The following is a 26,270-nucleotide window of genomic DNA, read 5'->3' on the forward strand; positions in this document are numbered from 1 at the left end:
AAGTCGATACACACACACACACACACACACACAAACACACATACACACACACACACATCCACACACACACACACACACATACACACACACACACACACACACACACACAAACACACATACACACACACACACACACACACAAACACACATACACACACACACACACATACACACACACACACACACACACAAACACACATACACACACACACATACATCCACACACACACACACACACACACACTCTCATATACAAGCCAGAAACACTCTGGCCATTCTACTCAGACCTCTCTCAGCAGGGCATTTATCTTTTCTGCATTAGTTCATTAATTTTCTGTAATTAATGAACTAATGCATAACTATTATTTTTAACTTATTTTAAAATAATCACTAATCATTTTATTATTTACTAATTATCAATAATTATTATTTTCATATTAAATATAAGTGCAATAATTGTTTCTGGGAGCCGTTCTCTGGTGCAAATTCAGCTGTGAAGAAGCGAGGTGTGAAGATGGTGTGAAGAACTTCTATCTTTACTGGTCACTTTATTAGGAACACTTTACTGGAACACTATACTCTTACTATTACTGGGTATATTATACTATGACTATACTGTTATTGTACATTCTACCACATCCCAAAGGTTGTGATCAGATTCAGATCTGGTGACTGTGGAGGCCACTGAAATACACTGAACTCATTGTTTTCTTCATGGCATGAGTTTGCAAGGACTTTGTGCTTTGTTATATGGTGCAGTATAACGCTGGAGTTAGCTGTAAATTTTGTTCATAAATGGATCAAACTTCAAACAATGTCTGACTGGTATTAAGGGATGAAAAGTGTATCAAGAAAACATTCCTAGACCGCCACGAGCAGCCTGAACTGTTCACATGCAGGTTGGTGTCATGGATTCATGCTGTAGACACTAAATCCTGATCATCTACATCATGGTACAGAAATCATGATTCATCAGACCAGACATTCTGTTTCTAATCTTCAATTCTACAATTTCCATCAGCCACTTAGACAAGCTCATACTGAACCATTACTATCACAGTGCAGGTGTAAGATAAATAGATTAGCCTGTAATTAACTGAGCGCTTAAGTACAGAAATGATGATATTAGTTAGAATTGCAGAATTTTCTCCTTCATGGTCCTGACTTTAGGTGGACAGGAGATAAACAGTAAAGTGGAACCACTAAATGAGAAAATGGACCAGAATCTCTTACTCCAGCAAGAGAGTACAGACCTTTAATAACATCCAACTTATTAACATATTTATGTCATGTTCTGTTTCTGTTTCCTTTTTAGTGCTGATTTCACTTATACCAGTGGCCCAGGCTCAAGGTGATTTATATATAGTTTATCCTTTATATTGTCTGGAGATTTGCAGTTAAGTTTGTAAATGCAGTTTATAAATGCAGTAAATTGTTTTATTGTCAAAAGATTTTATGCTGCTTAAATGTTAAATATAAAACAGCCCAAGTAGTACTAAATAAAATGCTCCATGATGCCCCTGATTTCTTAATATTAAGCAGGTTACACATATCAGTATCAACAAGTAACAAAAACATGTACTCATACTCACTCTAAACATGATATTAGTAGTGTAGACTTGGGAATGACTTTATGTAAGGTTTATTAACAACAGAATGTTTTATAGGGAGTCCTAAAGCTGTGGTGTCCATAAAGCCTGATACACATGTGTTCATTGGAGAGATTGTTACTGTCAGATGTGACATACAGGGAGGAGGAGACACTCAGGGGACTTACAGCTGGAAGCTAATTAATAGTGAAAATGGAAGAGAGAGATTCTCCACAGACAACACAAAGCAGGTCGTCAAAATCCAGTCTGTTAAAGACAGTGGTACCTACACCTGCAGTATAAAGGGGAGAGACTCTCAGAGCTCAGAGATCAGTGATGCTGTTACACTGACTGTATCAGGTGAGTGTGTGTGTTTTTATTTCTTATTTAATATGTTAACATTATTTATTAGGATTCAGATTTTCCTAGAAGACATTGAAATTATAAGGTTTTATCTGAAAATTCAGTACTTTTGAGAGTTTTTGATGATCAGCATCATCCACATCAGTCTCTGTCTCATCACCTGAGGTAGAAATCCCTCACAGCATTTAAATACATGCCTCATTATCTTCTCTTCACTTGACTGATGTCTGTTTACACAAACACCACTGTGGAAATGATCCCTGATTCACTTCTGTTCTGTTGGCTATATTTCTATTAATGTATTTGAATTAAGTCATTTAAATATTAAATAACTTGTAAAATTTTATAAAATGTATAAGCACTCCACCCTGTTTTAATGATGATGTGATGCACAGGAGCATCCAGTTGTAGAAATTTCTAATGAATTTTTCTAGTCTGCTTCATATACATTCATTAACTAGCATAATAATAGAATTACTTACATTTTTTTAAAAAAAGCCAAAAGTCAGATAGAATAAACTTTCAAATATCTGAACTGTCATGTGAAGTGATCCTCTAAATGGAGATGAATAACAAACTCTCAACTGTGTGTCTCTTCTGTGTCTTTAAGGAGAATGAAAAAGTCCTCTGTCATGGTTTTACTATATGAATAATATTTTTGATCATTTGAATCATTTTAGGGAATTGCAGATATGTTCAGATGGTGGTGAGAATACATAAAATAAAATCTAAAAAACACAAAACACTTCAATTCAATCATGAACTTTGTTCCATAGAAAATATACTGAATACCAGCCGTGTAAGAAAACATCCAACTGTAACATCTGGTATCAAATGTTAAATATAAATGTTTGTTGTAGACACAAAGCATCTGTTAGACACAGTGAATCTACTGCTTATGTTGTAAAGTGAAAAGCAGCTCTGACTCCTTCATCATTTCATACCAACAGCAAAACCCAAAGCGACTGTGAGAGTGAATCCTCAGAGCTCCGTCTACACTGGAGACACCGTCACTCTGAGCTGTGAGCTGCAGCAGGGGACTGGATGGGGGTTTCACTGGTACAAAAATAATCAGTTACAGAATCTGAACAGTGAACAAGCAAAGACACTTAATGTGACAGTCGATAATGCAGGAGAAACAGAATACCAGTGTCGGGCATCTAGGCTGAACTTCGACGACTACGGTGACACTCGCTCCTACTACACAGACCTCAGTGATCCGGTCAAGATTACTGTGAGCGGTATGTCATGATTTTTTCCTCTTTTTGGCACGGAAGGGGTAAGAAAAAATATTGCTTAATTATTGCACTTCCTTTTTTTCCAGAATGTTCAAGATTATCTTGAAATACATGTTCAAAAGTATTTAAACTTATTTCCATCGGCCAGCACAGCGCCGCTTTAAGTCAAACACACCTATACACACACACTCACACACCACGTGACTAACATACACACCTATACACACTCACACACCACGTGACTAACATACACACCTATACACACTCACACACCACGTGACTAACATACACACCTATACACACTCACACACCACGTGACTAACATACACACCTATACACACTCACACACCACATGACTAACATACACACCTATACACACACTCACACACCACGTGACTAACATACACACCTATACACACTCACACACCACGTGACTAACATACACACCTATACACACTCACACACCACGTGACTAACATACACACCTATACACACACTCACACACCACGTGACTAACATACACACCTATACACACACTCACACACCACGTGACTAACATACACACCTATACACACACACACACCACGTGACTAACATACACACCTATATACACTCACACACCACGTGACTAACATACACACCTATACACACACTCACACACCATGTGACTAACATACACACCCACACTCACACACCACGTGACTAACCTACACACCTATACACACACACTCACACACCATGTGACTAACATACACACCTATACACACACACTCACACACCATGTGACTAACATACACACCTATACACACTCACACACCCTGTGACTAACATACACACCTATACACACTCACACACCATGTGACTAACATACACACCTATACACACACACTCACACACCATGTGACTAACATACACACCTATACACACACTCACACACCATGTGACTAACATACACACCTATACACACACTCACACACCATGTGACTAACATACACACCTATACACACACACTCACACACCATGTGACTAACATACACACCTATACACACACACTCACACACCATGTGACTAACATACACACCTATACACACTCACACACCATGTGACTAACATACACACCTATACACACACTCACACACCACGTGACTAACATACACACCTATACACACTCACACACCATGTGACTAACATACACACCTATACACACACACTCACACACCACGTTACTAACATACACACCTATACACACACTCACACACCACGTGACTAACATACACACCTATACACACACTCACACACCACGTGACTAACATACACACCTATACACACACTCACACACCACGTGACTAACATACACACCTATACACACACTCACACACCACGTGACTAATACACACCTATACACACACTCACACACCACGTGACTAACATACACACCTATACACACACTCACACACCACGTGACTAACATACACACCTATACACACACTCACACACCACGTGACTAACATACACACCTATACACACACTCACACACCACGTGACTAACATACACACCTATACACACACTCACACACCACGTGACTAACATACACACCTATACACACACTCACACACCACGTGACTAACATACACACCTATACACACACTCACACACCACGTGACTAACATACACACCTATACACACACTCACACACCACGTGACTAACATACACACCTATACACACACTCACACACCACGTGACTAACATACACACCTATACACACACTCACACACCACGTGACTAACATACACACCTATACACACACTCACACACCACATGACTAACATACACACCTATACACACTCACACACACCACGTGACTAACATACACACCTATACACACTCACACACACCACGTGACTAACATACACACCTATACACACTCACACACACCACATGACTAACATACACACCTATACACACTCACACACACCACGTGACTAACATACACACCTATACACACACACTCACACACCACGTGACTAACATACACACCTATACACACTCACACACCACGTGACTAACATACACACCTATACACACACTCACACACCACGTGACTAACATACACACCTATACACACACACTCACACACCACGTGACTAACATACACACCTATACACACTCACACACCACGTGACTAACATACACACCTAAACACACTCACACACCACGTGACTAACATACACACCTATACACACACTCACACACCACGTGACTAACATACACACCTATACACACACTCACACACCACGTGACTAACATACACACCTATACACACACACTCACACACCATGTGACTAAAACACGTTACAGCCCTTGAGCACAACAGCAACAAAACAAAATCTGTCAGAAATCACAACAATCTTATTATTCAGATAAAATTCAAACTTTTAATTTTTAATGTTAACACAGTTGATAAAAGTCGGCTAATAAATGTATGTTGTGTTAAAACGGAGGTCCACTGTCTCTGATTCTGAAAACCCCTGACATATAGGACCCTTTAGAGTATTATTCCATACCCAATATGTAGAAATGCCTTAAATTAAATCATCCTAAAGATAGATCTAAATAAAATGTAAACTGTTAAAGCACTAAGACATTACAGTCTGAACATCATGACTTTCTATTATTCAACTAATGCAGTATTTAAGTTAAAATACAGACATGACTTAGGGGAACAATGGACCAGAACAGACTCCATCATTCAGCTGTTCTGTCTATTAATAAAGGAATTCTCAGCACTAGAAATACTAGTATGATAACTGACCGTTTTACTCAAGTCCAGTCTCGGAGATACTCTCTGATGATTCCACCCTCAAAGAACTAGGATAGAAAAGTCACCAAGAACATGAAGTAGACAAGATACAAGCAGCAAGACAGATGAGAGAACAATAAGAGAAGAGAAGAGAAGAGAAGAGAAGAGAAGAGAAGAGAAGAGAAGAGAAGAGAAGAGAAGAGAAGAGAAGAGAAGAGAAGAGAAGAGAAGAGAAGAGAAGAGAGGCGAGGCTGTAAAAAATAAATAAACAAACAAAGAATAATCCATACAGTAGTGCAGCATAAATGAGGAATGAAATGAGGTGCAGTATAATATAGATTATTGTAAAATAATAATAATAATAAAGGATCTGCATGACACTGCTCCACACACAAGCTGTAACAGAGATAATATTGCATGGTATACCTGTGAGAGAGAAAATGTAATGAATTTAATGAACTCCATTTTTAGTAGAAAGACTCTGAAATGATGGGAGGAGTCAGAAAAAAGATTGAATGAAATTTTCTAAAGTTGCATACTGTTTGTGTTCATTATTAAACAATATTACATAAAAATACTCTTACAAAACGTGTTATTCTTGCTTAGCCCCTCTCCCTAATTAGCCCCTGATGTTTCAGGCTCCGCCCCTGATGTTTTCAAATCCTAGAAACGCCCCTGGGTCCAGCTGTAGCAGTCCAATCAGTAGTCCAACACCTTATCCACTAATGACCACATCCCACATGAAGTGACCACATTAAGAATCATACTTACAAAATGTAAAATAATATGAATAAATAAATAAATAAATAAATAAATAAATAAATAAATAAATAAATAAATAAATAAATAAATAAATAATGTAAAGTTTTAATGGCAAAATTAATTAATTAATGACAAAAACAAAAAGAACACATAGCTAATACCTGGTTAATCTCCTCCACCAGGTTACAAAGAATCAAGGGATTCCTCTTCTGCATTAATTTCAAAGATGAAAAGTATTTACATAATTCCTTTGAAAAACATAGAAGTTTATTTCATTTTCAGAAATCTGTTCTGCACAACACACTGTACAACCTCTTTCTGCATTAATGTCTCCCTCGTTTTGTTAAACTGTATTTGTATATATGTGTATTTGTTTGTTTCTATGTGTTATTGTTCTAGTCCCCGTACACCACGTTTTTCTTTTTACACTGTGTTACGTGTTTCAACTACAGCACACACACACACACACACACACACACACATCAACCAATGTTTTTAAGCCCTTGTTTTCCTTATTCGCTACATTCCTCCTGCTTCTCTCCTTCTTTCCCACTATTCCCTTGGCTTCAGTACATGTATAAAACTCATAAATTTGTGTACAGTTTATGGAGAATCGCAGAATTTTTCAGCAGTCTGAGTAGAAATGTTAAAGCCCCCTAAAAATGGCCTAGTGATGCCCATGCATCTGTAATCATCTGTTCTGAAAGCATCATCTGTGAGTGTTTGGAACCTCATGCTATATGTTGTGCTATAATTTCAGTAGCCATGTCTCTGGAAAATGGTAAATCAGGCATCAATGTCCAAATCGGTATTCGACCAGACTTTAGGAGCGAATTAAGGTCGAAAACCGAGGTACCACTGTATTATCATTAATGCATCAATTAATAACACAGTGCTTACACCTGTTAACATATATGGCCCAAACAATGAAGATCCATCTGTTATTCATAACCTATTTTCTCTATTATGTGACTCAACAAACATCATCAATGCTCGTGACTTCAACACTGTTATAAACCCCAAAATCGACCACTCAGGTTCCTCTGATAACACAAGAAATTGGCACTCTTCTGAAATAATAAAACAATATATGTATCACCATGGACTCAATGACAGTTGGAGAATAAATAACCCCACGTCTAGAGAATACACTTACTGTTCCCCACTCCATCAGACTTTTTCCCAAATTGATCTTTTCCTCATTAGCAACTCATTCACCCAACATGTAACTGACCATAATTCATCAGTAATCATAATCAGTGACCATGCCCCTATATCCCTCACACTAAACATCCACACTCATATTAAACCCTGCACAATAAATAAACTTTTATAAAATGCGATTTGAGAGTATTATACACAGAAAAACCCAAATGATCATTCAACAACTTAAATATGAACAGTTCCAGTATAGCAACAGAACAGGTAAATACACTATATTGCCAAAAGTATTCGCTCACCCATCCAAATAATCAGAATCAGGTGTTCCAATCACTTCCATGGCCACAGGTGTATAAAATCAAGCACCTAGGCATGCAGACTGTTTTTACAAACATTTGTGAAAGAATTGGTCGCTCTCAGGAGCTCAGTGAATTCCAGCGTGGAACTGTGATAGGATGCCACCTGTGCAACAAATCCAGTCGTGAAATTTCCTCGCTCCTAAATATTCCACAGTCAACTGTCAGCTGTATTATAAGAACGTGGAAGTGTTTGGGAACAACAGCAACTCAGCCACGAAGTGGTAGGCCACGTAAACTGACAGAGCAGGGTCAGCAGATGCTGAGGCGCATAGTGCGAAGAGGTCGCCAACTTTCTGCAGAGTCAATCACTACAGACCTCCAAACTTCATGTGGCCTTCAGATTAGCTCAAGAACAGTGCGCAGAGAGCTTCATGGAATGGGTTTCCATGGCCGAGCAGCTGCATCCAAGCCATACATCACCAAGTCCAATACAAAGCGTCGGATGCAGTGGTGTAAAGCACGCCGCCACTGGACTCTAGAGCAGTGGAGACGCGTTCTCTGGAGTGACGAATCGCGCTTCTCCATCTGGCAATCTGATGGACGAGTCTGGGTTTGGCGGTTGCCAGGAGAACGGTACTTGTCTGACTGCATTGTGCCAAGTGTAAAGTTTGGTGGAGGGGGGATTATGGTGTGGGGTTGTTTTTCAGGAGCTGGGCTTGGCCCCTTAGTTCCAGTGAAAGGAACTCTGAATGCTTCAGCATACCAAGACATTTTGGACAATTCCATGCTCCCAACTTTGTGGGAACAGTTTGGAGCTGGCCCCTTCCTCTTCCAACATGACTGTGCACCAGTGACCAAAGCAAGGTCCATAAAGACATGGATGACAGAGTCTGGTGTGGAGGAACTTGACTGGCCTGCACAGAGTCCTGACCTCAACCCGATAGAACACCTTTGGGATGAATTAGAGCGGAGACTGAGAGCCAGGCCTTCTCGTCCAACATCAGTGTGTGACCTCACAAATGCGCTTCTGGAAGAATGGTCAAAAATTCCCATAAACACACTCCTAAACCTTGTGGACAGCCTTCCCAGAAGAGCTGAAGCTGTTATAGCTGCAAAGGGTGGACCAACGTCATATTGAACCCTATGGATTAAGAATGGGATGTCACTTAAGTTCATATGCGAGTCAAGGCAGGTGAGCGAATACTTTTGGCAATATAGTGTATATAGCAAATCAACTACAACATAAAAAATAAAGCAATTATTCCATCCATAATAAACTCTACATGTGAAATGTTCCACAATTCACAGGATATTAATGCTGTATTTCAAAACTTCTACAGTGACCTATACTCCTCTGATCACAGTGTTATTCAGTCAGATATAGACCTCTTTCTAAACAACCTTAAACTGCCAACACTATCCCAAGAACATGAACTCCATAAAGCACTAAATAAAATGCCCAATAACAAATCACCTGGACCCGGTGGTTAATCCACCCAGACCAAACAGGATTCATCAAAAACTGGAACCCCTCAGACAATGTCTGCAGACTAGGGGGCAAGGATCGGGTGGGGCAAGCACACGTGCAAACACAACATAAAGAAAAACACATGGAACATAAAGAAACCCTGTCAGACCGCCCTCTGGTGTTCAGGCAGGGAACTGTCCCGCAGTCCATGACATGCACTTCACCAAGGGTCACAATAATCACAAATGGGGTCACCTCACAGAGTTTCACACTTCATCTGGGAACCAGACAAGGATGCCCATTCTCCCCATCCTTATTTGTCATCTTTATAGAACCACTAGCAGCAGCCATACAGCAAAACATCAAAATTAAAGGAATTCAGGATACAAATTAACAACATAAAATAAATCTTCATGCATACTTTTACAGGACCCCTACAATTCACTAAAGGAAACATTTAACATTATTAACTCATTTTCCAAAATATCAAACTACACTATAAACTGGATTAAATCAACTACACTCCCACTATCTGAGCAGGTTTGGGATTCTGCAGCTCAGGAATCCCCCCTCCCATTTCATATAGGCAACATTAAAATATTTAGGTATTAATATTTCCCAAAGGCTGTCAGAGCTTTTTAATCTCAACTACACTCCTCTGTTAAAAAAGACAGAAGAGGATCTCAGACATTGGACCAACCTTCCACTTTCACTCATTGGATGAGTCGCCACAGTTAAAATGAAGATTTCAGCACAAATAAACTACCTGTTTTCAATGATTCCCACAACTCCCACGAAAAATTGGTTTAAACCACCTGACTCACTAACATCTCTTTTTTACTGGAAAAACAAGAAACCTAAAATTTCTTTTTCTACATTACAACAGAAAAAATCACAAGGTGGCCTTGAAGCACCAAATTTTCAACACTACTTTCTAGCAACACAACTACAATACTTAGTCAGATGGATTCAAAAGGATAATTTCAACAACTCATGGATAGACCGAGAACAAAATCAATGTAAATGTATTTCAGTCGCTGATCTCACTTTCATGCTGTAATAAATAAAAACAATTAACTATGAATATTTCATCAACTCTGACAGCATGGTGGAAAGCTCATAGATTACCAAATTAACAGTAACACTATGTAGAGACACCCCCATCTGGCACAATCCTGACTTTCAACTACACAATACCCCAGTCTACTTTCCAACATGGCACCATAAAGGAATCACCCACCTTCACCACCTATCTGAGAATAACCAATTTCTATCATTTAAGACACTAATGGAGAAGTATGGAGTTGGGGGAGAACAGTTCCTCCAATACCAACAACTCAAATCCATAATTAAATAGAAAATTAATATAACTAATATCCCACTACAGCCTTCCAAATTAACTGATGAGATTATGAACATCACAAGCTCATAGAAACTACTATCTAAACTCTATAAAATAACATCCAATAAAGGCACTATGACAACAATCCCAATGGCAAAATGGGAAAAAGATCTTATTTTCTCCCCCAACTCCGACTTTTGGACAGAAATCTCTAACAATATATTCTCTATGATCAGCAACACAAATTAACAACTCATACAATACAAGACTATCCACAGAATCCATGTCACCCAAAGTAAAATGTTTAAAATGGGTTTAACCGACACAGACACCTGTTCACAGTGCACCTCAGGTACCATAGACAATTACTTCCACTCCACTTGGGCATGTAAACCAGTTCACTCCCTCTGGGTAGAGGTAACAGAGAAACTCTCCACCATCCTGAGCTGCAGAATCCCCACATCCCCATCTCTCTGTTTGCTCGGAAACATCTCAGAAGGTGACTATCTCCCAGTTAAATACAGAAACCCACTAAAGAAAATCATTCTTCTTAACTGGAAAACTAAAAACTTATTACATATCAGTCACTAGATTAATCTTCTTACAGAACACTTAACTATAGAAAAAATAACTGCTACATACCATACAAAAGCCACATACATCCCCACACACATCCCTGCAAATTCCTAAAAACAAACTAATATATTTATTTATTAATTTATTTAATTATTTGTACTTATCTACCATTAGTATCACCTGTCACTATCATCTAAACAAAAGGGTTTTTTGTTTGTTTGTTTATTTAATTTATTATTGGAACAGGAGGGGTTTCAGTGTTGGCCACAACTGCATTTCTCGACAGTGTTGCCAAATAAACAAGCTCCCTCCTTAGGGTTGGGGAGTGGTTTAGGAGGGTAACAAGTGATGGGCCAGCCCTCACCTGTAGGGGTTGAGAGCGACTCAGAGTGGGAGAATGTTGGTCAGGCTCAACCAAAGAAATGAAAAAAGGTAACCTATACCTAGCTGGACCACCCTGGAGCCCCCTTGAATAAACACCAAGAAAAAAAAATTATAAGGTGAGGGCAGCCTAAATTTGAGTTATATATTTACGTCCTTTATTTATTTATTTATTTAATTTTTTTTCTTTTTTTCCCCCTTCTTCCTGTATTCTTTTGTCCCTCTTGCTCTCCTTCCTTTTATTATTATTATTATTATTATTATTATTATTATTATTATTATTATTGTTTTTTTCTCTTTCTGTGTCCTCCCTCTTTGCTACCTCCTTTCTCTTTTCCAGAAACAACCCCTCCACTCATTACCACGGTGTGCTTATGCAAACAAACACACACACTGTACACTGGTAACTCAAGTCCTGTCTTCTCATCATTTGTTCTTCTATTTGTTGTTTTGTTTGTCTGCAATGTACTGTATTTTGTTGTGAAATTAAAAAAATCTAAAGAAATCTAAGAAAAAAAAACAAAAAACAACAACCCAAAAAAAATTTAAAAGAAGAATAATTACACTGATTGCTATGTCATCTTTTACAATAATGCCAACAATCACTTTTTTTTTGCAAAAGCATAGAGATTTCTAAATTTAGGAAATAACCAGTAATGTGAATCTTTTCAAAGTGTACAGGCAAATCTATATCAGAATAAATGTTTCAAAAAGGATATATACATAGGCCTAATTATGGTATTGTGAAAATTTGAGCTAGTGAGATCATGTTCATTCACCAGAAGCTCTGGAATATGAGGAGGAACATTACGATGATGTTCAATTGTATGGCATTTGAACTAGATTGTGGGATTGTTTTCATAACACTGTCATACAGATCCCATTATTTAAATTGTGAACAAAAAGATTTATAAGATATTTCCAGTTTTATCTAAAAGGTGCATTTACTTTGGTAAAATAAATATTTGCTCTTATATAACACATATCTACAATTCCATAATTGGGTGTTATGGGGACAGAAAATACTGATATTATCCATGTGTGTTTATTCTTCCACATCCCTGATCTAGTGTTTGTTTTTGCTTTGTTTTTGTGTCACATTTTTTATAGTTTATTTTTCTCTGTGAATAAATGAACTGAAAAAAAAAAAAAACATGAAATTGTACAAAACCTGCCCTATGCTGTAATCATAATTATAATTTTTCATTTCAGCTGGAAACTCTTGGAAATTTAATTAAAAAATAAATATTTTATTTTCTGTCCAAATAAATTTTCATTTCATACCAACAGCAAAACCCAAACTGACTGTGAGAGTGAATCCTCAGAGCTCCGTCTACACTGGAGACACCGTCACTCTGAGCTGTGAGCTGCAGCAGGAGACTGGATGGGAGTTTCACTGGTACAAAAATAATCAGTTACAGAATCTGAACAGAGAACAAGCAAACACACTTAAAGTGACAGTCGATAATGCAGGAGAAACAGAGTACCGGTGTCGGGCAAACAGGAGAAACAACAACTACTACTACTTCACAGAGTTCAGTGATCCTGTCAAGATTACAGTGAGAGGTATGTCATGATTTTCCTCTACTTTGATTACATTGTAATCATAATTTTAATTTTTTATTTCAGCTGGAAACTCCTGGAAATTTGTACAAATTATTTTGATAGATGTTTATTTTCTGTACAAATAATTTTTCATTTGGGATCAACAGCAAAACCCAAACTGACTGTGGGAGTGAATCCTCAGAGCTCCGTCTACACTGGAGACACCGTCACTCTGAGCTGTGAGCTGCAGCAGGGGACTGGATGGGAGTTTCACTGGTACAAAAATAATCAGTTACAGAATCTGAACAGTGAACAAGAGAACACACTTAAAGTGACAGTCGATAATGCAGGAGAAACAGAGTACCGGTGTCGGGCAAACAGGATAAACAACAACTACTACTACTTCACAGAGTTCAGTGATCCTGTCAAGATTACAGTGAGAGGTATGTCATGACTTTTTCCTCTCCTTTGATTACGTTTGTTAGAGGTGTTATAATATTGCTTAATTATATTGTAATACTTGTAAATATTGCTTTATAATATATAGATATTTCCTGCTATTGTTATGTTCACAATAATCGTAAAACACATATATTTCAAAGTATTTATCTTTTGTGGCTGGTGACATCCACTGCAACATTTTAAAAACATTTTATTTAATAAACAAAAACAAACAAACAACAAATATATTGATGATGAAAAATAGGTTGTTGATGATATGACTGTTTAAAGCTGCTATAATGTAAATGAGAACAAGAACTGCTTTGGCAGACATTCCTCAACAATAACCAAGGTTAAGTTGTGATCACATAACCCAGTGATCAAATTATAACTCTTGATTATCCTTTCAGGTTTGTTTGTGAATATTAGGTCTATCTGTGTCCTAGAGGTTTTAGCAATTCTTGTGGGTCCTTTAATTATCTGATTTAAAAAATGCTTCTCTACAATAGTTTTCAGTTTTTTCCTCTTTAGTTTATCCTCCCAGTTAAAATTAAAATCACCCATAAGGATTATTTCTTTGTTATGGATACATTCCTTTAAAATATCTGCAAGTTGTTTATAAAATATATAATTTGCAGCGGGAGGTCTATACACACCTATGATATTAAATGACATTTGAGGAGATAAAATTATTTTTAGCTCTACGAGCTCCAAGTCATTGACGGAGTTAAACACAAGACGTTCACAATTATTATCACTTGTATTACACTTGTATCAGCCTCCAGCCCCATAATGTGACAAGAACAGGAACTAACTTGTTTTGCAGGCATTTCACAACAGTAACTGTTAATATAAATGGTTGAAAATTACACTGTGTCATTCAATAAATAATTAAACTGTAATCATTGGCACATGCTGTTAAAAATAATCGGGAAACAGTAAGTCTATAACAGTGTTAGACAGAGTGTTTTATTACTTAAACTATGTTAAAAGAAGAAAAAAATACACAATATACAGTACATCAAAAACCAGAAGTGAATGTGTGAGACATGTAAGAAATTATTTTCACAAATTGTTATAAAGTGTTAAGGATTAAATACAACTCTACTGTAATGAAAAAAAACCTGCCCTATGCTGTAATTATAATTAGAAACTTTTCATTTCAGCTGGAAACTCTTGGGAATTTGTACAGTTTTTTGATAGATGTTTATTTTCTGTCCAAATAATTTTTCATTTCATACCAACAGCAAAACCCAAACTGACTGTGAGAGTGAATCCTCAGAGCTCCGTCTACACTGGAGACACCGTCACTCTGAGCTGTGAGCTGCAGCAGGAGACTGGATGGGAGTTTCACTGGTACAAAAATAATCAGTTACAGAATCTGAACAGTGAACAAGAGAACACACTTAAAGTGACAGTGGATAATGCAGGAGAAACAGAGTACCGGTGTCGGGCAAACAGGATAAACAACAACTACTACTACTTCACAGAGTTCAGTGATCCTGTCAAGATTACAGTGAGAGGTATGTCATGACTTTTTCCTCTACTCTGATTACATTGTAATCATAATAATAATTTTTAAATTCAGCTGTAAACTCCTGGAAATTTGTACAAATTATTTTGATAGGTGTTTATTTTCTGTACAAATAATTTTTCATTTGGGATCAACAGCAAAACCCAAACTGACTGTGAGAGTGAATCCTCAGAGCTCCGTCTACACTGGAGACACCGTCACTCTGAGCTGTGAGCTGCAGCAGGAGACTGGATGGGAGTTTCACTGGTACAAAAATAATCAGCTGTTACAGAATCTTAGCAGAAAACAAGCAAACACACTTAAAGTGACAGTCGATAATGCAGGAGAAACAGAGTACCGGTGTTGGGCAAACAGGATAAACAACAACTACTACTACTTCACAGAGTTCAGTGATCCTGTCAAGATTACAGTGAGAGGTATGTTCAGATTTGATTACATTGTAATCATAATTATAATTTTTAATTTCAGCTGGAAACTCCTGGAAATTTGCACAAATTATTTTGATAGGTGTTTATTTTTTGTACAAATAATTTTTCATTTGGGATCAACAGCAAAACCCAAACCGACTGTGAGAGTGAATCCTCAGAGCTCCGTCTACACTGGAGACACCGTCACTCTGAGCTGTGAGCTGCAGCAGGAGACTGGATGGGAGTTTCACTGGTACAGAAATAATCAGCTGTTACAGAATCTGAACAGTGAACAAGAGAACACACTTAAAGTGACAGTGGATAATGCAGGAGAAACAGAGTACCGGTGTCGGGCAAACAAGATAAACAACAACTACTACTACTTCACAGAGTTCAGTGATCCTGTCAATATTACAGTGAGAGGTATGTCATGACTTTTTTCTCTCCTTTGATTACGTTTGTTAGAGGTGTTATAATATTGCTTAATTATATTGTAATAATTGTAAATATTGCTTTATAATATATAGTTATTTCCTGTTTTTGTTATGTTCACATTAATTGTAAAACACATATATTTCAAAGTATTTATCTTTTGTGGCTGGTGACATCCACTGCAACATATTAAAAACATTTTATTTAATAAACAAAAACAATCAAACAACAAATATATTTATGCATTAAAGGAGTGAGAAAAATAGGTTGTTGATGATATGACTGTTTATAGCTGCTATAATGTAAGTGAGAACAAGAACTGCTTTTGCAGACATTCCTCAACAATAAATGTAACAATAAATGGATAGAAAGTACAGTAACTCAGCATAATTAGTATTTGTAACTATTAGTCAGTTCTTAGTTAGTCTTTGGTAGTGATACAGAAATGTGTAAAATTGTAAAATGTTTCTGTAAGATATCATGACTGCTGACAGATGATAGTTACACTGACTGTATCAGGTGAGTGTGTGAGGATTTCTGGAGACACATGAAAATTAGAGTCAGTTAGACATTAATGAAAAGCTTTATATTGTGAATTAAATAATTCTAGAAAATAAATAGTTTGTATTTCCTGTGTAACAGAGAGACCACCGGCAGTACTGAGTGTATCTCCACAGAGCTGGCTGACTGAAGGAGACTCAGTGACTCTAAGCTGTGAGGTTACAGACTCCTCTACAGACTGGACATTCAGCTGGTACACAGTTGTTCCCTACAGAGACGGCTTAACTGGAATAAATAATAATGGTGGCTATAGCGTGTATGTGGAGCTCCTCTCAGACAGCAGCAGAGGATCTGGAGGCAAATACACTCTCAGTCCTGCTGCTCTTAATCACACAGGAGTTTATATGTGCAGAGGAGAGAGAGGAGAACCAGCCCTTCACTCACAGTACAGCAATCCACAGCCACTATGGATCACTGGTGAGGAAAATTAACTGTTGTGTTGAAGTGTAGAATTAAAAAAATGCAAACGTAAGATCAGATTAATGCAGTTTTTAGATCCTAATATGTATACAGCAGTGAAAGAGTCCAAAGAGCTGGTGGAGGATTATTGTCATGATTTTCCTTGTGTTCTCCTGTATGTTGTGATGTCTCCACCCCTTGCTATTGGGTCATTTTTCTGGGTAACATACAGGACTCAGGAGATGATTGAGGATCTTTGTGCAGGAGGATTCTACGTTCTTTGTTTTTCAGAGTGAAAAGAAAATGTCTTCCAAACAGATACAAAAGATTTTTTTTAGTGTTTTTTTTTCTTAATTAACATGACTCTTTTCTATGTTTAAGGAGAATCTCCTCCAGTCTCTCTGATTATCAATCCCAGTAGAACTCAACACTTTACTAATGACTCTCTCTCACTGAGCTGTGAGGACCAGAGTAACTCTACTGGATGGACAGTGAGACGATACACACACAGTGAGAGAGTGTTAGATTGTTCACACTGGGGATCAGTTACAGGATCTACATGTAACATCAGCTTCCTCTCCACATCCTACACTGGAGTTTACTGGTGTGAGTCTGAATCTGGAGAAAACAGTAATCCTGTCCACATCACAGTGCATGGTGAGTCTTCATGTAGTGTGTTTAATGTTTCATTACAGATTATTTAGAATTCCAAGTGGGAAGAATTGTTCAATCTGACAAAGACAGTAGTTTTTCCCCTTTAATACATTTCCTGCGATTTCTATAATTCTGAGTAAGGATATCTGTGTTTCTTTCCAGACTGAATACAAATTCACAGTTACCAATAACTAATCAAAAAGAGATGTGACTGAACATTTTGAATAGCTCTGATTATGTTGATTACTGTTGTGTTTTAATCAGGCTCATATATATAAACATACAAACAGTTCAGCATGAAAAAAAAACATTATAATAATTATTATTTATTCTGCTTCTGGTCCATCAGGTGTAGAAGCTCCATTCTCAGTGCTCATGCTGATCTGTAGTGTGGTGACGGTCTCTCCATATCTGCTGGTGACCATCATTCTGCTGCTCATATGTTACAGAGCTTGAGGTAAGAACTCTTTCAGTACGTCTCTACACTTCACATAACGAGTGTCATTACTTTAATTAGTGAGAAAAAAAACTGAGAAAATGTTGAAAGCTTTTGACTCACTCTTCTTATTTTAAAGCAAAAATCTACACTTGTTCTAAAATTCAAATTACAAACACCATTTAAACTGTATTGAGGACAATATCAAATGCAGTTTGGTTTCTTTTCTGTCGTAAAAAAATAAACTTTAAAATGAAAGAAATGACTTTATAAATTTCTTTATCAGCTCACACTGATGAAGACAGAATTGAGAATGCAGTCATAGAGGAGTGAGAAAAGTTCATCTATAAAAAAAGAGGATATATTTACTATAAAATAATTTCAGAATTTCTTGTTCTTTATGGTTTTGTGTTGATTTTAAATTCTGATTTGTCATTTTAGTGTCCTGCTGTTATTTTCTCAGCATCTTATAGACACCCTCACTGTTCTGAATGGATTTGTTTAGCTAAAGCCTGTAAACCTCCTCATGAGGTGAAAGTGATCATGTGTGTAGTGTTCAATAAGCCCTACATCCAGCTTTGTATGCAATATAAAAACAAGTTTATTGACTGTTATCTGAAATATGGTGCTGAACTAATATTGTGTTTTGTGTTTTCTCAGTATTAGTTCAATATATAATAAATAAATACATCATTATCAGTTCACTGCTGCTATATTGTTGTCTTTTCATTGTCTCATAATGTTTCTTGTCTCCTGCTGTAACATTTTCCTCCATGGGATTAATAAAGTTTTATCTTAAAGACAGATAACTCGATCCTGCAGTATTATTCAGTGTCAGTAGAGGATCTCAGTGCAGTAAAGGTCAGGAGTAAATGAGGAATCAAACAGAAGTGTTATTACTCTTTCTGCATGTCTACTGTGGAAAATATTTTTTGTCCGAAACTAAAATGCTCTATTTTAATACTACTCAATTAATACTTCGCTAAAATCTGACTCCAAACTCCACATTAACCTGACAGCTCAGTCAAGCAGGACGATTCATACAGACGGGATGAATGCAGATACAAGGTTTTATTTGCAATCAGCGCTGGTTACAAGAATTGAGCTGCTCATGAATGAACATCCCAACAACCTTCAAAATAAGCATCACAAAACATAGGCTTTTATTCTTTTCTCTTATCTTTTCATAATATTCAAACCAAACCTTCCACATATCTTTTTCTTGGAATTTCGTGTTCTTCTGGACACCATTATCTCTTAATTTATAACTCTTTCACATTTCATTATAATCAGTCATATAAAAATAATGGGCATCTGTGCTCTTATCAGTGGCACTTTCTAGCTTTTTCCATTTAGCAGTTCACTCAGACCTCTGAAGACAGCATGGTTGAGTTTCAGGGCCTCTGCTCCATCTTTAATTCCTTGGGTTTCATTTACTGCTCTATTTTTCTTTACATTTGCACTAGCCTGCAGTTTTAATTGTGTTCTCTCACATATTCACAGCTCTATCTCCTCTGACCTCTGACTGAGGACTGATCCCCTCCTCGAGGTACCCATACACCTATAGTTGGTTTCAACGACCCTTGATACAGCTCCAAGTTTCTTCTTCCACTAAAACGGCCTGCCAAACTGATGTTACCCTCACCGTTAATCACTCTACACAGGCCGTGCAATCTCAGTCCAGAGTTAACGACCATACCCAAACCTCTCATCCCACACGTTGTGTTAAACCCTTCATTATTAAACCTGTAAATAGAGGTGACCAATAAATTGAGGTAGTGCCCGACAACCCAATCATGCTGTCCCCAGATTCCAATTGTTTTATACATGCCCAAACAAGAATGCATTCATATACACCCTCTAAACCATTCAAAAATTACTCCCACACTACACACTGGTACACTGATGTACAGGACTAACACAACACTGAAAACCAATCAGGAAATCAACATTACAGCCAATCAAAAGCTACTTATGAAGTGAAGTACATGGTTTCAGTGTAAAACTCTGCTAGACAACATCATCATAAGTGCATTTCTTCCCAGTCCTGGCAGAGGGAGTAAGACAGTCAGGGTTAGAGGTTTGTAAATCAAGCTTAGACCTAAATCAGTGTTGTATATGAGCACTAACACGCTCTACAGAATTGGGGTGAATTGTTGCTTGATGTCTGGAGTGAAGAACACCACACACTTCTTCTAATGAAAAACTGTAACATGAAAATAGTTTCTTGTATATTTTACTGTATTAATTAACAGTAAATCCTGTTTGTTACTCTGAGACCATGCTACACCGACAGCAGCCAGCAGAGGGCAGCAGTGGTGCACACAGTGATAGCAGGAGAACAAATTACAGACTTCTCCAGGATGATTAACCTGGATTTCCTGAACCTGTCCAGCAGTATACTTAAGACCAGACTTTGACACAGCCCTTTGCTGCACCTTTGTAGAGGAGTGACAGATATATATATATATATATATATATATAACTATATGTAAAAGAGAATAATATACACTTTCCAAACAGAGAAACCACAAGCAGTACAAGCAGGAACAAGCCTGTAACTAGTACTTCCGGACAACTTTCAAAATAAAAGTTCTGCAGTTCTGGGGTTTCACTCTGTAATTGAGTCCACAATGAAACAGTATGTAGTAGTTACAGTATCATTTGTGTACGAGATTTTATAATTCATTTCTCATGGAAAAGAAAAAAACAGAACATATTCTGTGCCATCATTAGTGTGTGTTATGAAGGAAAATGTGATATTCAGAGAGAAAACTATTTGTGGGCTCAACTAAAGCTCCTCATGTTTTGTTCCCTCTATCAGCTTACATTTAAAACTATTCTACAACAAACCACATGATAGATATCAGGTCTAATAAAATATTACAGGGATTTAAGGAAACTCACATGTAGTGATGTTTCATCCATGATCCAATCATTCTCCTTCACTTCCATGTACTGACTCATTATTTTATTCTCTTAAGTCTCGACTGTGTAAAACACATGACTGCTTCAGCAGATTGTTCCTGCTTTTTAAAGACTGCATTATCGTGCAGGATGTGAAGGAGCAAATCATTGGTTGGATGTATTGAAGAATCCACCCCTTACTAGTCAGGATTAAAACCATACAGCAGTTACCACTAGAGGGAGTCAAAGACATTTTAATATTGAGTATGAATGTGTTCAGTTATGTGAAATGTAATTGCTGTAACAGTTTTTATTTGATTGTCCAATAGGAAGCTTTTCCTGTTATGATGGATCTGTTATGAGCCAATCAGAAAAGATTTGTGTAGGGAAGAGACTGGTGTGAGAATAATGTGCTCCAGAACTGTGTAGAGTGTTGAAAAGTGCTGAAATGAGTTAAAATAAGGATTTCTTTGAGAATATTTCCATGTATCCAGTTACTAAACCATAAGTAAAGACTTTAGACTCGTTGTTACGAGCGGACGTCATTAACTGGGACTCCAGGTCACTGGTGTTTAGTCAAGTAGCTTTTATTGTCATTTGAAGCACATACAGCTGGTACAGTACACAGTAACATGAAACAACGTTCCTCCAGGACCATGGTGCTACATAAAACACACAACTACAGGAGACAACACAGAACTAAGTTCACTACACAGACCTACACAGTACTACATAAAGTGCATGTGTGTAAACAGTGCAAGACAGTACAGTACAGTACAATAACTGACCAGGGACAGTGCAGCACTGACCACTACACAGTTTTGTAATGAATAAAGTGCAATAGTAAAATGCTGTGGATGTAAACACAATACACAGTTAACAGAAAAACAGATCATTGTGTTTTATTGTTGTTGCAGCAGTCTACAAATAGAATTACAGTATCTCACAAAAGTGTGTACACCCCTCACATTTTTGTAAATATTTTATTATATCTTTTCATATGACAACACTGAAGAAATGACACTCTGCTCCAATGTAAAGTAGTGAGTGTACAGCCTGTATAACAGTGTAAATTTGCTGTCCCCTCAAAATAACTCAACACACAGCCATTAATGTCTAAACCGCTGGCAACAAAAGTGACTACACCCCTAAGTGGAAATGTCCAAATTGGGCCCAAAGTATCAATATTTCGTGTGGCCACCATTATTTTCCAGCACTGCCCTAACCCTCTTGGGCATGGAGTTCACCAGAGCTTCACAGGTTGCCACTGGAGTTCTCTTCCACACCTCCATGATGACATCACAGAGCTGGTGGATGTTAGAGACCTTGTGCTCCCCCACCTTCCGTTTGAGGATGCCCCACAGATGCTCAATAGGGTTTAGGTCTGGAGACATACTTGGCCAGTCCATCACCTTTACCCTCAGCTTCTTTAGCAAGGCAGTGGTCATCTTGGAGGTGTGTTTGGGGTCATTATCATGTTGGACTACTGCCCTGCGGCCCAGTCTCTGAAGGGAGGGGATCATGCTCTGCTTCAGTATGTCACAGTACATGTTGGCATTCATGATTCCCTCAATGAACTGTAGCTCCTCAGTGCCGGCAGCACTCATGCAGGCCCAGACCATGACACTCCCACCACCATGCTTGACTGTAGGCAAGACACACTTGTCTTTGTACTCCTCACCTGGTTGCCGCCACACACGCTTGACACCATCTGAACAAAATACTTTTATCTTGGTCTCATCGGACCACAGGACATGGTTCCAGTAATCCATGTCCTTAGTCTGCTTATCTTCAGCAAACTGTAGGCTTTCTTGTGCATCATCTTTAGTAGAGGTTTCCTTCTGGGAGACAGCCATGCAGACCAATTTGATGCAGTGTGCGGCGTATGGTCTGAGCACTGACAGGCTGACCCCCCACCCCTTCAACCTCTGCAGCAATGCTGGCAGCACTCATACGTCTATTTCCCAAAGACAACCTCTGGATATGACACTGAGCACGTGCACTCAACTTCTTTGGTGGACCATGCCGAGGCCTGTTCTGAGTGGAACCTGTCCTGTAAAACCGCTGTATGGTCTTGCCCACCATGCTGCAGCTCAGTTTCAGGGTCTTGGCAATCTTCTTATAGCCTAGGCCATCTTTATGTAGAGCAACAATTCTTTTATTCAGATCCTCAGAGAGTTCTTTGCCATGAGGTGCCATGTTGAACTTCCAGTGACCAGTATGAGAGGGTGTGAGAGTGATAACACCAAATTTAACACACCTGCTCCCCATTCACACCTGAGACCTTGTAACACTAACAAGTCACATGACACCGGGGAGGGTAAATGGCTAATTGGGCCCAATTTGGACATTTCCACTTAGGGGTGTAGTCACTTTAGTTGCCAACAGTTTAGACATTAATGGCTGTGTGTTGAGTTACACTATATTGCCAAAAGTATTCGCTCACCCATCCAAATAATCAGAATCAGGTGTTCCAATCACTTCCATGGCCACAGGTGTATAAAATCAAGCACCTAGGCATGCAGACTGTTTTTACAAACATTTGTGAAAGAATGGGTCGCTCTCAGGAGCTCAGTGAATTCCAGCGTGGAACTGTGATAGGATGCCACCTGTGCAACAAATCCAGTCGTGAAATTTCCTCGCTCCTAAATATTCCACAGTCAACTGTCAGCTGTATTATAAGAACGTGGAAGTGTTTGGGAACAACAGCAACTCAGCCACGAAGTGGTAGGCCACGTAAACTGACGGAGCGGGGTCAGCGGATGCTGAGGCGCATAGTGCGAAGAGGTCGCCAACTTTCTGCAGAGTCAATCGCTACAGACCTCCAAACTTCACGTGGCCTTCAGATTAGCTCAAGAACAGTGCGCAGAGAGCTTCATGGAATGGGTTTCCATGGCCGAGCAGCTGCATCCAAGCCATACATCACCAAGTGCAATACAAAGCGTCGGATGCAGTGGTGTAAAGCACGCCGCCACTGGACTCTAGAGCAGTGGAGACGCGTTCTCTGGAGTGACGAATCGCACTTCTCCATCTGGCAATCTGATGGACGAGTCTGGGTTTGGCGGTTGCCAGGAGAACAGTACTTGTCTGACTGCATTGTGCCAAGTGTAAAGTTTGGTGGAGGGGGGATTATGGTGTGGGGTTGTTTTTCAGGAGCTGGGCTTGGCCCCTTAGTTTCAGTGAAAAACTCTGAATGCTTCAGCATACCAAGACATTTTGGACAATTCCATGCTCCCAACTTTGTGGGAACAGTTTGGAGCTGGCCCCTTCCTCTTCCAACATGACTGTGCACCAGTGCACAAAGCAAGGTCCATAAAGACATGGATGACAGAGTCTGGTGTGGATGAACTTGACTGGCCTGCACAGGGTCCTGACCTCAACCCAATAGAACACCTTTGGGATGAATTAGAGCGGAGACTGAGAGGCAGGCCTTCTCGTCCAACATCAGTGTGTGACCTCACAAATGCGCTTCTGGAAGAACGGTCAAAAATTCCCATAAACACACTCCTAAACCTTGTGGACAGCCTTCCCAGAAGAGTTTAAGCTGTTATAGCTGCAAAGGGTGGACCGACGTCATATTGAACCCTATGGATTAGGAATGGGATGTCATTTAAGTTCATATGCGAGTCAAGGCAGGTGAGCGAATACTTTTGGCAATATAGTGTATATTGAGGGGACAGTAAATTTACACTGTTATACAGGCTGTACACTCACTACTTTACATTGGAGCAGAGTGTCATTTCTTCAGTGTTGTCACATGAAAAGATATAATAAAATATTTACAAAAATGTGAGGGGTGTAGTCACTTTTGTGAGATACTGTATTTGCAAAAATTGTAGAGGGAGTGTAATGATGTACAGTTCAGCAAGTGTGTGTGTGTGTGAAAACTGAAAATTAACTCACACTGCAGTGAATAACAATTAATAAATAAACACCAATCCCTCTCTCTCTCACTGCTGCATGATTAAGGAGATCTGAAGCATGTTGTTTGATCGTCTCCTCGGCTGTGTCTTTGCTCCATTTCATTACTGCAGCTGCAAGAGAGGAAAAAGAAACAATTATATATAGACCATTTCATAAATGTAAACAATAACAATCACATAATAACGGCACATTCACCTATTTCAAACGTAATTATTTTCTGTGTTCAGAAATGTCTCTGAAGGTGAGGTGAAGTTTGTTGCCATGTTGCTGTGAACTCTATGGGGCTATTAGCGATCTGCAGAATGCTGACCCCAACGGTCTGTTTATTATCGCTGGACAAGTCTCAAATCAGTATTCTCTAAATTCTATGGACATGTGGACTTAACACGCTGGATCTTGTTTACACAAACATTCCTGGCACGTCCCATGTGGAGCCCCGCCCCCACCTCGGCTACTCAGACCACATCTCTTATGTTAATTCCAGCATACAGACCGCTGGTCAGACGCTCTAAACCGGTCCTGAAACAGTAGAAAACCTGGTCAGCAGGAGACACCTCTGCTCTTCAGGACTGTTTTGAGTTCACTGACTGGAATATGTTCAGGGAGGCTGCAACAAATGGAGACTCTATCAACTTGGAGGAGAACACGGCATCAGTGACCGGCTACATCGACAAGTGTATTGATGACATGACCGTCTCCAAGACCATCACCACACACTCCAACCAGAAACCGTGGATGACCGCAAAGGTGCTGCTGAAGTCTACAGACTCCGCCTTCAGATCAGGGGACAAGACGGCCTTAAAAATTGCAAGGGCCAAACTGTCCCGAGTCACAAAAGAGACAAAGAGCACATGTCCAGAGAATCCACGGCCACTATAAGGACAGTGGAGATACCCAGCACATGTGGCAGGACATACAGGTGATCACCAACTACAAGACAACATCACCTGTCTGTGACTCCTCAACACCCACAACTGAACTGTACTGAACACACACACACACACACACACAACTGTGTAACAAGTGGTTCTCCTGTTACTGGTTTATTT

At 38.8% G+C, this 26,270-nt stretch overlaps 1 protein-coding gene across 1 annotated transcript in view; it reads left to right on the plus strand.

The window, feature by feature from the left end:
• Window positions 1-26,270, plus strand: part of LOC131355680 (Fc receptor-like protein 5) — a 123,804-nt gene that overhangs the window by 75,811 nt on the left and 21,723 nt on the right. Inside the window, 1 exon segment of the mRNA XM_058394104.1 lies at window positions 1,316-1,351. Coding sequence (XP_058250087.1) covers window positions 1,316-1,351 — 36 coding nt within the window.

This window comes from Hemibagrus wyckioides, linkage group LG07, assembly GCF_019097595.1.
Source record: "Hemibagrus wyckioides isolate EC202008001 linkage group LG07, SWU_Hwy_1.0, whole genome shotgun sequence".
In the NCBI taxonomy this organism is placed as follows: domain Eukaryota; kingdom Metazoa; phylum Chordata; class Actinopteri; order Siluriformes; family Bagridae; genus Hemibagrus; species Hemibagrus wyckioides.